This window comes from Pongo pygmaeus, chromosome 1, assembly GCF_028885625.2.
Source record: "Pongo pygmaeus isolate AG05252 chromosome 1, NHGRI_mPonPyg2-v2.0_pri, whole genome shotgun sequence".
Classification (NCBI taxonomy): domain Eukaryota; kingdom Metazoa; phylum Chordata; class Mammalia; order Primates; family Hominidae; genus Pongo; species Pongo pygmaeus.
The window spans coordinates 66905102-66919942 of NC_072373.2; the positions used below are offsets into that span (position 1 = coordinate 66905102).

The 14841-nt window shown below is 38.2% G+C and overlaps 1 protein-coding gene across 2 annotated transcripts in view; it reads right to left on the bottom strand.

Moving 5' to 3' along the window:
- Positions 1-2154: 2154 nt before the first annotated feature.
- Positions 2155-14841, bottom strand: part of DHX9 (DExH-box helicase 9) — a 49032-nt gene continuing 36345 nt past the window's right edge. For both annotated transcript variants that reach the window (XM_054455475.2, XM_054455495.1), the window contains 12 exons: positions 13706-13919; positions 13428-13522; positions 13070-13143; positions 11806-11958; positions 10555-10715; positions 9309-9420; positions 8490-8651; positions 8268-8395; positions 6559-6788; positions 6292-6407; positions 5084-5284; positions 2155-2818 (listed from right to left, as the gene is read on the bottom strand). In XM_054455475.2, coding sequence (XP_054311450.1) covers positions 2470-2818; positions 5084-5284; positions 6292-6407; positions 6559-6788; positions 8268-8395; positions 8490-8651; positions 9309-9420; positions 10555-10715; positions 11806-11958; positions 13070-13143; positions 13428-13522; positions 13706-13919 — 1995 coding nt within the window. In that variant the 3' untranslated portion in view covers positions 2155-2469. The remainder of the gene's footprint in view (positions 2819-5083; positions 5285-6291; positions 6408-6558; positions 6789-8267; positions 8396-8489; positions 8652-9308; positions 9421-10554; positions 10716-11805; positions 11959-13069; positions 13144-13427; positions 13523-13705; positions 13920-14841) is intronic.

Here is a 14841-nt window from a genome sequence, read left to right on the forward strand (position 1 = left end):
AAAGGAAATGAAGGCCAGCTGTGGTGGCTCATGCCTGTAATCCCAGCACTTTGGGAGGCCGAGGCGGGTGAATTGCCTGAGGTCAAGAGTTCAAGATCAGCCTGGGCAGGTGAAAACCCGTTTCTACAAAAAATACAAAAATTAGCTGGGTGTGTTGGTGGCAGGGGCCTGTGGTCCCAGTTATCCACTGCTTAGGAGATTGAGGTGGGAAGATTGCTTGAGCCTGGGAGGTAGAGGTTGCAAGTGAGCTGAGATTGTGCCACTACACTCCAGCCTGGGTGACCCTGCCTCAAAAAAGAAATTAAACAGTGGTTGATGCCTCAAGGTATTAATATGTCACAAAATATATAGCCTTCTGCTAAGTCTCATCTAAGAAAAGGAATGATTTCTGGACCTTATAATGGATTCTTTGGTAACTGAAGTGGATTCCCACTTACAGCTATGACAAGTGCAAATGGCACTGAACTTTTCCTCCCATGTAAGCAACTACTTAAACAGCTGCTTTCAGACATTAGGTAACAGGCAATGCAGAACTGTGATCCCCCAAGAAGGAAAACAAATAAGACAAGTCCATGGCTATGTGGAAGCACTTTCTGGGTCATGGCAGAGGGAGAAAGTACCAAGCAGAGCACTGCAGTTAAGAGACAAACTGGAGTTTAGGGAGGACACCTGGAATACGTGGGGCACAAGACAGGGGGGAGCTACATATGGAGCTCCTCAGGTCTTTAGCTGAATATGGTAACATTAGAACTGTGCCTTAGTGCTTCTTTCAACCTTTAGAGAATGCACTTTGACAACTTTTGGCCATTTTTCAATTTACATTTCTACTTGAATTTGTTGGAGGGATGAGTACCATTCAAATGAACCATTATTGATTTTATACCTTTTATGGGAGTTTTCACAACTTGCAAAGGGAGAGAAAGCTCATGATCCATCGATGGTGCTAGTTTGGCTAGCTACAGCTGTACCGCAGAAATGAAGGTAGAGCCGGAGTGAGCAGCTAAGAAGGGAGTTTAGCCTCTACCCTGACGGCAGTTAAGAACCATTGGTTTAAGTCAGGAGAGGGGGTATGAAACTAGATTTGTTTGGGAATGTTTACTGTAGCTGTAGTGGAGATCAGATTGAGGCAAGCCTGTAGGCAGGATCAGTTAAGTTGCTGTGGCACTGTATGTCCAAACTAAGACTGAATACAACAGAGGCAACTGATCTATAAAAGTATATTGAAAGATGTTTTGAGCTGACCAGCGGTGGTGGCTTAAGCAATTAAGCAGCTGAAACTCCAAAGAGCAGAGCAGAGAACACAGTACTGTCAGGACATAAGGTAGGTTGGGAGGGGAAAGAGGTCAGTTTGGAAAGCACTGAGATTTTTTTCTGTGGGATATTTAAGCAGAGACGCATGTTCAGTGTGCAGTTGTTTACATGGCTCAGAAAGGAAATCTCGGTTGGAGATAGACTTGTGAGTCTGCAGATAGGTGCCATCAGCTTAACAATAATTGCTGAAGGTGATCTAAAACATATATGCAGGATAAAAGACTTTGAAAAGGAAACCAAGACAAAAATATGCCCAAGATCATCCACATGGTTGAGAACAGAATTAAGACAAACCCAGTTCTGTGTAATCCAGTACCTTTGCCCTCTCCACTGTATCTTGCTCAAATGAGAAATCTGAGAATTCACTGGAAACTGTAAAGTGCTATAAATGTATGAACATCTCTATTAAAACAAAGTAGCTTGACAAAAACCTTTTGCAACACAGTAAGGTAGGTAAATGTGTCACATCAGTGAAGCTTCATTTACCTTTTATTCAAGAGTTCTATGGATTGATTATATTGCTTGTAATTGTCATTGTGGAAACTAACTTAGAAAAGAAAATGCTGGCCTTGGTCTTATTCAAAGACAGAATATGGGAGGAAGCCAAATGTTCAGCCCTAGGTCAAAAGTTTTATTCAGGTTTATGTGGCTTGTGCACTTGCCAGTATTTATTTCAAAAGGTAACAATTCAATTCCAAGGTGATTTATTCTATTACAAGTAGTATCACTTAGTATACTTTTGAAACAGGGTACAACTTCTCTGACATTTAAAATGAACAGATGTAACTGGCATTGTAAAATTTTCTAACATATGAGGTCAACAAACAAACTACACGGCAAGTATTCGGTGTAATACTTTATTTTCTATTGTATTAAACGAAAGCCAGGAAAATACCAAGTTATTTAAAGGCAAATCTTTACTCCTTAAAGAAAAAATACAAACTGTGGTATTTTTAAGAGATCGTTATATTTTACATAATATAAACAAAATCACTAATGCATCTATATGCTTGGTTTCCTTAAACTACAATGAACCACAGAATGGGTGAAAATGCATTTACTTTTTGGTGGCAAATAAACATACTGGAAGAAACACGTAACACATAGCATGCCTTTTTTTCCTTACTGTCTACACACAGGAACTGACATAACCAAGTTTTAATAGCCGCCACCTCCTCTTCCCTGTCCAAAGTAGCCAGTTCCATAGGCCCCCCTACCACCTCCTCGCTGGAATCCCCCAGATCCTCTGTAGCCTCCACTAGGCCCTCTGTAGTCTCCTCCAGAGTTGCCTCTAAAGCCACCTCGGGAAACTCCTCTATAGCCTCCACCAACACCACCATATCCTGCCCGAAAGGAGTTGGCACTGCCACCATAGCCTCCGCTACCATAGCCTCCACTGCTATAGCCACTGCCATAGCCTCCACCACTGTAACTAGAACCTCCCCTTCTATATCCACTTCCATTGTCATATCGGGCCATCTTGGGAGGACGTGGACCATCTCCATACCTAGGAAAAGCACAAAACCATCACTTTAGCAAAGCATTCTTATTATTTCCCAACGACTCACCAAATGTACACATTTAGTTATATTTGAAAATTTAATACATAAAGGGAATGAAGCCAAATGCACAAATAGAAATTGAAATAAAATTGATCTGCTATTCTAAAACAGTTATCAATTGTATCCATCTGTTTTTCTGAAGTTCTTTCTGGTTCGATCTCAAAGGTTTTGAATTTTGGCAGTATGTCATCAGAACTTTAAGACAGTCCTCTTACTCAGTTCAATAACAATAGTGTTTCCAAGAAGGCAAGCATTAGGAGAGGGTTCCTGGAGCTGCCAATAAACTATTTGGTCTTTATCACCAAATGTTTTCCTGCAATAATTCTGAAATATGATTTTGAAAAATGTCCTTGGTAATGCCTAAATCTGTTTCATGTGGCAAATAAGGAAAATAAAGCTAATGAAAAATTGCAGAAATCGAGATGGACCGTCAACAACTTCAATTAAACATATCCCCAATCTGCTTATTACTCCTGTGCAGCTTTTCTTCGAGAATAACACTACCAATTCAGCAGCTAAGTCAGAAATATGGCTGTGTGGCTGGGTGCAGTGGTTCAGGTTTGTAATCCCAGCACTTTGGGAGGCTGAGGTGGGTGGATCACCTGAGGTCAGGAGTTAGAACTAGCCTGGGCAACATGGCAAAACCCTGTTTCTACTAAAAATACAAAAATTAGCTGGGTGTGGCAGTGTGTGCCTGTAATCCCAGCTGCTCCGGGGTTTGAGGCAGGAGGATCGCTTGAACCCGGAAGGCAGAGGTTGCAGTGAGCCAAGATGGCACCACTGCACTCCAGCCTGGGCAACAGAGCAAAACTGCCTCTCAAAAAAAAATAAATAAATAAATAAAATAAAAATAAAATAAAAAATAAATGACTGTAATCTGTCTTCCTTCTTTCATTGCACTATTCCATTTTAGTCCATCACGAATTCCTATTGATTCTACCACAAATCTGTCTAATCCAGTCACATCTCCCCATTGCAATTCTATCTACTACTGTAATTTAGGCCACCACATACTCATACATCCTAAACTCTCTTGCATGCATCCCTTTCTTTCTAGTTTCCGGACTATTATCCTTCTTAGAAACAGATTATATACACAGAGGCTCTTTGCTTACCAGCCGTCCTACCAAAAATAATCTCTCTTCTCCTAAACACCCATGAATACTTCATTTGTTATCTGCCTATGACGCTTATTGAATTATTCTATGCATTTAACCACCTGGGAGGGCCACAGAATAGCATAGTAAGAGCACTGTTTCAGGAGCCATGTTGCCTGGGTTTGAACCTGGTTCTATCAGTTATTAGCTGTATGACCTTGGGTCTTATCTGTGCCCAGTTTCCTTGTTTATATTAAAGAGGATGAGGATAACAATCAACCCATCTTACAGATAGACCAAATGCCAACACATCATTTTTGATGAGGAATTAGAGGTCATTTTTGGATAACTGGAAGAATTTTAGTACATTAGTATATTATAGTATTACTAAAACACTTAAGGTTTTGGGGTGTGATTGTGGTATTGCGGCCATGTTCTTAAAAGACATGAAGTGTACTGACGTAAAATGTGGCAATGCCTGCTACTTCATCACAAATATTAAGCAAATGTACAAAACACTGAAAATTAGTGAACCTAAATAAAGACTATATGGCTATACACTGTATCATTCTTCTGCCTTTTTGGTAAGTATCAAGTATTTGTAAATAAAAATTAGTGGGCAAAGAAAAAAAATTTGAAAACCTGAAGCAAATAAAAATTTTAAGAATTAAGATAAATTTCTCATTTCTTTAAGATATCCATGCTCTAGTTGTTTAAGATAAACAAAAACACATATACATTTGATAAAGAAGCAATTTAACATCTCATCAATATTTTTCTTTAGAGATGCCAAAACAGTACCATGGAAAAAGGGCTATCTGGGCTGTGTCACTTCCCTGTCATGTGACCCACTCTGAACTATGAATGTGTATTTGTAAGATCCTTTTCTAACACTACCAACATGCACTGATGCAGTAGACCAATTACTAACAAAAAAGTAAATGACATTCTTTGTTCTGAGTATGTTAGCCGCAACTAAACTATCTATAGCTCTATCTATATCTAGAATTTTACTTAAGTGATAGGGCTTCTATCACTAACTTTAGGAATTCTAGGCCTACGTAAGATCTCTCCCCTCTACTTGGTTCAGTAAGAAGTTAATATTGTACTCACCGTGTACTGCCAATCATAAGGTTGATACCAGCAGCTGAGGGTCTAGAGATCTGACGGATCATGTTCAGCATACGTTCATTTACGGGGTCCAACTGGCTGATGATAGCAGGTTGTTTGGTTACTTCAACAACCAGAGCCTCCATGGCTGCCCGGAGACCAGTGATACAGGCAGCAGCTTCATGAGATATTTGCAGTTTAATCCTAAAGTGGCGAAATACATTAAAAATAAGAGAGGGAGTATATGTAGAAAAAGACCATTATCTCTCAACTTCACACATGGCACGTTATAGAATAAATTTAACTTCTTAAGCATTAATATTGAAAAAAAAAAAAAAACCTACTTATAATGGCCCCAAACTTAGGCAAACACAGATATGAAGAGTAGTAATAATCAGCAATAGCTTCTTAAAATTCACTGCTAGCTATGAGCAGGAGTCTTAAGCCAAAAAGCCTATCAAGCCAAATAAACTATAATAAAAATATATGCAATATATAATAAACAAAAAACAAAGTCCAGCAATATGGATCATTCAGACTTTATTTATTTATTTTTGAGACAGAGTCTTCCTCTGTTGCCCTGGCTGGAGTGCAGTGGCGTGATAGCTCATTGCAACCTCCAACTCCCAGGTTCAAGTGATTCTCCTGCCTCAGCCTCCAGAATAGCTGGGACTACAGGTGTGCGCTACCACACAGGGCTAATTTTTTTGTATTTTTCGTAGAGACAGGTTTCACCATGTTGTCCAGGCTGATCTTGAACTTCCTGAGCCCAAGTGATGTGCCGCACCCAGCCAGATCATCCAGACTTTAAAATAATGAATTTAAGAGACCCAGAATGCTGGCATTTTCTAGGTTTTCAAGAATATGGTGGCTAAGCCTACTGGCTGTCCATTAAGCTCTATTCCATTTTTGCCCAGTGCTTACCACTAGTTTTGAATCAATATACAGAGTATATGAAAGGGTACTCAAGCTTCACTTAATCTGATTCCACAGTGGTAGTGTGCCTAGTGGTAGACATGGCTCAAATTCCTAATGCATTTGCTTCTACTGGTATCAATTTAAGATTAAGTATATAGCATATAATTAAGTTAGATATAATTAGTATATATTTAAGTTATAATTAGTATATAATTAAGTTAGATTAGCAGCTGATTTCCATCATATTGTAATTCTAAGAATTCAGTTTGGAGTTCACATCTGAAAATCCATACCAGTCATCTACAAGCACAATCTGCCCATCAGATTGGACTTTCTTGGAGGCAAAGAGAAGCAACTGCAGGGGGGTGACTAAAGTCATGCCTTTAGCAGAGATGGCTCGAGTTCGAATCTGCAAATGGAGAAAGAGACAATACAAAATGGTTGACATTCCAACTTCCAAATACCACTATACACTGTGCTTTGAAAATCAAAATTCATGTTCCTAATGATTATAAAGACAATTTCAACTTTCAATGTAAACTTTTCCAGTCTTTTCTTACCTTTTCACCAAATACAAAGAAGGGAGATGGGTACTTCATGTCTTGGCTACTAAAAGGACAATTAACAGATGATTTGTGGATAAGTGCATTACGCCCTTCAGTGGTGAGAATCTTCCTCTTTTCCTTATGATAGCACACATTGGGGTACACACCAAAGGCCAGGAGGGAGATAACAACATCCAAATTATTATCTGGTCCAGTGTTAGTAAACACTTGTGTCAACAAACAATCTGTTAAGAGGAGCAGAGTGAAAAGAAAAATCAGATAACTGACTGATCTTCACATTACATGCAAACTATTCAAGATAATTCAGAGAACTGACTCTTCCTCACTCTTTTCACATAACCTGTCTGTAAAACTTTCTCTTCTCAGAATCCTTACACCCAGATTAAGTTCAAGGAGTAATGTTACTGAGTTTCCACATAAGAAAACAAAAACGTCTCTATTCTCTTATAGACTCAACCATAAATAAGCTTGGGGTGATTACTTTTTTTTTTTGAGACGAGTCTCACTCTGTCGCCCAGGCTGGAGTGCAGTGGTGCCAACTCGGCTCACTGCAAGCTCTGCCTCCTGGGTTCACGCCATTCTCCTGCCTCAGCCTCCCGAGTAGCCGGGACTACAGGCACCTGCCACCACGCCCGGCTAATTTTTTGTATTTTTAGTAGAGACGGGTTTCACCGTGTTAGCCAGGATGGTCTCGATCTCCTGACCTCGTGATCCACCTGGCTCCGCCTCCCAAAGTGCTGGGATTACAGGTGTGTGCCACCGTGCCCGGCCGGGGTCATTACTTTTTAAAGTCCCCCAATCAACCATCTACTCTGAGAATAAGAGCTTGACTGATAGGACCACAAAGTATTTATCTGCTACTCTTAAATAGCTGTTAGTTGTAGAGAAGATGGAGATAATCTAAGAGGACACCTACTAGAATGAAGGCTGACGTTTTTACCCAGTCTACACTTTGAGTACTTAGCTACTGACTGGAAAGCATGACAGTCAACCGCTGAAAGCACAGACATATTTTGTTCTAGACAAACGAGTTCTAGTCTTATAGCCTCGTAATTGGATGAATTAAAGACAATTTATACCTTGGTGCCTGTTTCATTACCTGTAAAATGCATCTCAAGACTCTAGCATATGAAGTTTTCCCTTTCTTATAATTTTGAGGAAAAACTAAAATTTCGGCTGGCTTATGACAGAAGAGAACTACTCACTACTTTGTTATTCCAATCACAGCCTTTACAAATTTACCATCTTGCCCAACTACCTTCTGTCTCTCAACAGTCTTATTTCTGGTTATGCATTCCAGTTCTCAATGTTTTAGGAAATAATTCTATATTTTAACCTAGTTGGAAAAGAAAAGTACTACAGCTCATCAAGAAACATGGGTTGGTTTTTTTCTACGTTAGATGTCATAAACTCCTTTAATCATCTGTACACCGAAAGTATAAATTAAAGCCATTTAAAATTTAATGTGGTAGAATTTACTTCAAGTCTAAATGCTAATAAATTACTTTGCAAACCACTGTAAGGTTATCAGCAAAGTACTCATTCTGGGAACTAGACCAGTGTTCATGAGAACTAAGAAATAGTCGGGAATATATAAAAATCATAGGGTCTAAAATTTGAAACTAAAATACACTTTGCTGTCAATTTGCATGTACTATATAAATGTCACTTTAAAGACATCTTAACAATGGAAGAAGTCTTACCTTCTGGAAACCCAGAATTAATCAAAATCTCTTTGAGCTGAACTTTGGCTTCCCAGGTCATTCTTAGTGTAGCCATATTCAGTCTTTTGTGCTCACAAAAACGTATCTCTGCTTCTTCTCCACCCATTCTAAAATAAATTGGCATGAGAAATCATTCTCTAACACCAGAAAACTAAACACAAATGAGAAACTACAGACAGCTCACCCAAATCTTACTCATACCTAGCATCATCCCAGGCTTGGAATACTGATAAAAGGGCTACGTGATCAGAAAATCTGTTTCCAGCAAAATTTCGATGGATATAGCCCAGCCGCTTTCCTTCATTGATGAAAGGCTCTGGAAAGCAGGTAGCAGCAGCAATGGTACAGATAGCATCTCCCACGCTGAAATACACAAAGACAGTTAAATCCAGACTAGATCACAATGTTGTTGCCAGCAGCTCAGGTAGTACTGTCGACTGTGGGTTGCACTCTTTATGGCTATGATTCCACTTTTATTTGCAATGAAATTGGCTTAACAAAGAACTTTATAGCTGCTCTCTTCAGAATCAGAAAGAAAAAAGTGCTCTGATGCTCTAATGGCCACACATTTATCATAAATTATGACCAAGTATATTTTTCCTTTTATATTCTCTCTTCCCCATCATACCAAACCTCTTAATCTTCAACATTTTCTGATAAAATAAACCTCTTTTCCTGACGCTGCTCTTTCAAGACCGACTATTAATAACAAGGGACCCTCCCACCCCGGCCTCCCAAAGTGCTAGGATTCAAGGTGTGAGCCACATTGCCTGGCCTGCTTGCTTTTAACTTTTGAGAAATCAGTGCCCTTTTCCCCATGTTGGGGCCAGATATCCATATAGTAGAACTGTTCATTTTTTTAGTGTTACACTTCTCTCAATATCTACTAGGTATGTTACTTGCCTGAAGAACATTTAGGATTTTTTTCATCTATCTGAGCCAATACTGCTTTTACAGGGAGGAGAAGATTCTGAAATTATTCTACCACTTAACGAAGAGAAATAAAACAAAAGCACTTACTAGAAAATACACCCCATTATCATCATTTTGCCAAAACGAGGCTCAATGGGGAGTTTAGCCAGGATTCGTCCCAAAGGAGTCAACTCATCATTGGCATCTAATGCATCAAGCTCTGTGGGGAGACAGTTCTTTGTGAGCAGAAACAAATGAACACTAATTTTAGGCAGACAAAACATTACTCTAAATTAAGGTTAAGATGGTAGTTTAGAGTTCCTCTTTTGTCAAGCCAATCGCTAATACCATGTCTACAGCCAACAATTCTCTGTACTCAAAAATAGAACAAAATCAAAATCTGGAGCACCCAACATAAAGAAGGTACTACAACTAAATCCTGTAGGTTATAAAAACAAATACAATTCATATGAAGTCTATAAATACAGTATTAACTATACTGTATATGTATATATGTATATACTGTATATGTAGCAGCGTAAGTTTCTACACGCCGTAAGAAGTCTGACACCCAGCTGTTAAATGTTTTTTTAAAAAAAAAAATCTAGAGAAAATTCTGAAGTTACATAGTAGATAAATGTTAGATTCAAAATTCAAATTCAGATCTAGCTCCAATGCCCTTAATTTTCACTGTACTATTTTCACTGCTTCTATAACAAGTTTAGCAAGAAAACATAAATGTTCCAGGCTGGACGCAGTGGCTCCTGCCTGTAATCCCAGCACTGTGGGAGGCTGAGGTGGGTGGATCACTTGAGGTCGGGAGTTTCAGACCGGCCTGGCCAACATGGTGAAACCCTGTCTTAGTAAAATACAAAAATTAGCTGGGTGTGGTGGTGTATGCCTGTAGTCTCAACTACTCGGGAGGCTGAGGAAGGAGAATGGCTTGAACCTGGGAGGTGGAGGTTGCAGTGAGCTGAGATCACGCCACTGCACTCCAGCCTGGGCAATGGAGCGAGATTCCGTTTCAAAAAAACAAAAAAGTTCGAAGAGATTCATATGAAATACTGTGGGTATCATGAGTAAGTTATGTTCTGATCTTTAGTACATAGTTAAGAGATGCCTTTTTAAGTTTTCTTTTCTTTTTTAAAGTAAGACTCACATTGTCCCTTTCTTCCTCCTCATTGCTCATTAGAACAGTGACTATACTATCTAAGGTAAGACGGAGGCCTTACTATTATTATCACAGCCCTGTTGACTACATCTTCATCTTGATTCATTTGTTAAGTGTTATCTGCCAGGACAAGACAGATGGTATGATTAATATCTGTGTCAAGTAGGTTTGTATTTTAAGTACCTCTAAGAGTGTGTTCTGCTTCAATCACAGCATCCAAAGGGGGAGGTTCAATTGCTTTGGCCAGAAATTGGCCAATTCCTCCTAGACGCAGAAGTTTTATGCTAAGAGCAATTTCATGCAATGGTGTTCGGAACATCTCTGGTGTCATGTGGGTTTCAAGTCTAAGAGAAAACAAGCATAAAATAACCATCCGCCTTATGTATACACAGATGTTAGTTTAATAAACTTTTTGCAGCAAGGTAATCAGGGATACAGAGCTGCCCTTTCCTCATCCTTTTATTTTACAATTACCACTGAACCTTTTATCATTCACTATACACACTGTTGACAAAATTTGATCTGGTTGCATAGTGGTTTCTGACTTATCCTCACAGCTTGATAGCCTTTTAGGCTGAGAAGAAAAATGAAAAAATTATCCAAAATCTTGAATGTTATTAGCTCCACCCATGGTCTCTTCAGGCCTTGCCTGTTGACAAACATGGGTTAAAAATGACAACAAGACTTTTTGTAGGATGATAACTCATACTAACCTTTCTCTACAACCTCCCCACCTTCCCAGTTCATGTAATTTTAGTGCCACTAGAAAGGCTCTTATAGATGTAACTCTTTAAAATCCGAAACTTTTTGACTTCTGACATGACACTTAAAGGAAATGCTCATTAGAGCATTTTGGATTTCATATTTTCAGATAAGGGATGCCGAATTGGTAAATACAATGCAAATATTACCAAGAAAAAAAAATCCAAAACCACATCTGGTCCCAAGCATTTCAGTTTTAAAAGAGATATCTGACCTGTATAAATTAACAACAGCAAACACTTATTGGGAGATCATGATATGCCAGACACCGTTCAAAGTATTTTACATTATTAAATCATTTAATACTTATACCAACCTTATGGGTTAGGCATTATTTACCATATTCTTTTTACAACTAAGGAAACAAGAGAGGTTAAGTAACTTAATATTTTATAGAATGAGGGAAATGCAGGCCTAAGGAGTAACCACTTAGTGTTATACAATGTATTAGGCACAAACAATATTAAAATCTAGGTCTCTATATTTCTAAATCTGGCTTATTCTCTGTAAATGATTTGTGATGAAGATTCTTACAAAACATTTACACCTGATTCCAACATGGCTGGCAAGACTTAGATCAGCTTATATTGGCAGGTTTACATAACTGCACACATCTGTCCCTACAGAGAACAGAACAAAAATCCCTTACTAAAGGTCAAGAATGGGTCTTACCTCTCAAAACGAGCTCGACTGCACAGGTGAAAGCAGAATCCAGGCCGTACTCGGCCAGCTCGCCCTTTCCGTTGCTCAAGGTTTGTTTTTGATGCCCATACGGTAGCATAGTTGGTCATATTGTTGTGAGCAGTGAAGAGTTTCACTTTCTGCCTACATAGGAAAAAGTGGTTAATTCTAAGACCCATGTGTATTATCAATAACTGTTAATCCACTAAGTAGTGAATGCTTTCCACTATGTAGTTAAAGCCATACCTACTTGTGATGTGTATTCATGAATGGCACAAGTAAGAATCAGCAATCTGACTGCAAACTCCTAGTTGTCAACCTACTAAAAGGCAATGTAACATTCACCTGCCACTTACCAGCTGAACTGCCTTGGCCAAACTTTCCATGCCATTATCTACCTTATAATTTTTTTGGTAAACATTAAATAAATTGACAAATGCAAAGCATTTAAATGGAATATGGCACATACACAAAAGAAAGTAATTATTTAAGTCATCTCTATTCCAAAGTTTAGTGTAACTTTTAGGATATCTATATCTAGTGATGCCTGTGTGGTCCTTTTGAACCCCCAAGTAACCTCAGATTCCTTCAATGTTACATACAGAGACAGCTGCCACTAAATGACTGGGATTGGCACAGAATGCTATTCATCATTTCCTAAAATGGATGTTGGCAGCAAATTGTTTTCATTGTTAGGACAGACTAAGGAATTATATAGAAAAGTCATGGGGCACAAGTTGGCCAGATATAACCAAGTTTCAACTTTTTTGTCCTTTCAATTTATCAATTACCACGTAATTCCTATATCTACACAGAATGTCTCCTGGTGTATTTTTCCAGGCTCATCTCATACCAAAATGAAGACCTTTAATCCTTAAAGGAGTGTCCTTCAAGGCAGGATATTTGTCATGTGCTAAACACTGGTCATCTTTTCATCAAACAGCATGCTATAGTATGGCAGTGATCAATGGAAACACCCAATGGGAAATAAGTGAGACACCAGCAGCCAAGAGCAATGAGAAGTAATCATCAGTTACAGTTTCAAGCTTTGTCACTTTCTACCATAACTGATTTGCAGTAATCAACAGAAATAATTACTCTTATCAATTACCTATAATGCTATATAGATGCACAATAATTTTGGAGATTTAAGAACACAGGAGTTTAAAAATAAGGTGTTTTTGATTCTGTTAACTGGTAACAAGTTTCCAGTTAGTAACAATGGAGCAGGCAAACAGGTTTCCCAGTAACTTACTTGCAGGAGTCAATGACATAAACAACATCGTTTATGGTAATGCTTGTTTCAGCAATATTTGTGGACAAAATAACCTGTGAAGAAAGAAAAATTACACTTCAGAAAATATTCTTACTAGTTACTTGAAAGCACTGATTTGCTTATGTATGTAACAAATGACGAGAAAATTACAGAAGTCCTAAAAAGATCACCCAATAACTGATTAATGAACAGTCTACTAAGCTCAGAAAGAGAAGACTCCTTTTTTCTTCCTCAATTTAGGTGGGTTACAATTTTTTGGGTAGCTCTTTGAAGGCTTGTAACATTTGTTTAGTATCTATGTCACTTCCAATCCCATCACTGTAATGTTTATATTTACCTTGGTTACTCCAACTGGTACTGGATCAAACACTTTGCGTTGTTCCTCTCGAGGAATCTGAGAATGCAGGGGTAGAATCTGATACCGATGGCTTCCTATATAACAACACAGAACAATCAGGGACTAAAAACAGGAGCTGGTTTCAAACAGCTCTCCATTATACATATTTTTATTCGAAAGTAGAAACAACACAAAATTTTGTTTTCACATACTGGCTAAGGCACTAGCAAAAACATTCATTTTCACTCTAAAATATGTGAGAATTCAAAGACTCATACCAAAATGTGGATTCATTTCCAAATGCTTCTGCATAGTATAAATCAGATTCCAGCCAGGCAAAAAAACCAACACAGCTCCAGGAACATTAAGGGTTTCAATGTACTTAAGTAGAGCTTCGATGAGTTCAAAAGGAGTTTCCTTTTCGTTCAATTGAGACATGCTCAACCTTGTTTCTGGACCATATTCATCACCACAGATCAAGTTGCAATTTGCCTGTAAAAAACAGGTAGACATATTTTTGGATTGTCTCAGTTACTACGGCTCATGAGATAAGTCCTCTAGATTTCTTCTAGTGACTCTAATTACTTGTAATGTCATTATTTATTCTAGTTGATTAGTCACACACTATAGAATACAGAAGAAATTTAACTTCCAAAAATGTAGAACTTACATTAATATACTGAACTTTTCCACTAATTAGTATTTCTCACATGATAGGACTAAAATTCAAACACAAACTTAAATTTGACTCAAACCTCTCATAGAGCCTTCTACTGAGTATATTTCTTTCTATTATTGAAATAATGTATTTTCCAAAAAGTTTACATTAGAATCAATGATAAAACAAGTTGAGAAACAGTTGTTGCAACTGGTCTTTTTCCTGAATTTTCTAATCTGCTGTTCATTTACATCTTCAGATCTTTTGATTAAAAAGATATAATCTTAGGTTTATTAGCAAATTCTGCATTGCTGGCTGTCTCAGTCTGTATTTGCAGATAATCCATTTTTATACTATCGTTGTCCAACTCTCAAGCACTACAAGATAAGTCTTTTCTTTCCTGTTTCTCCTAGGAAATCCCTCATTGCTCCCTGATTTAATACTCTGTCCACCTGATAATGTCATCTCCAGTCTCCTGTAGCTAAAGCTATAGCTGCTGTTTCTTAAACTTTACTGTATATACAGATCACCTGAGGATCTTGTTAAACTGTAGCTCTGACTCAGTGGATCTAGGGTGGGGCACAGGATTCTACCTTTCTACCAGTTTCCCAGGTGCTGCAGCCTACTGAAAAGCTTTGAGTAGCAAAACCTTATACAACAGCATTGTCCCTAACCATGCCTGGCCTTTAAACATCGTATTCTTTCTTCTTTTTCCTTTGATCTTTATGCCAGAAATAATTTAACTTGTGATAGAAA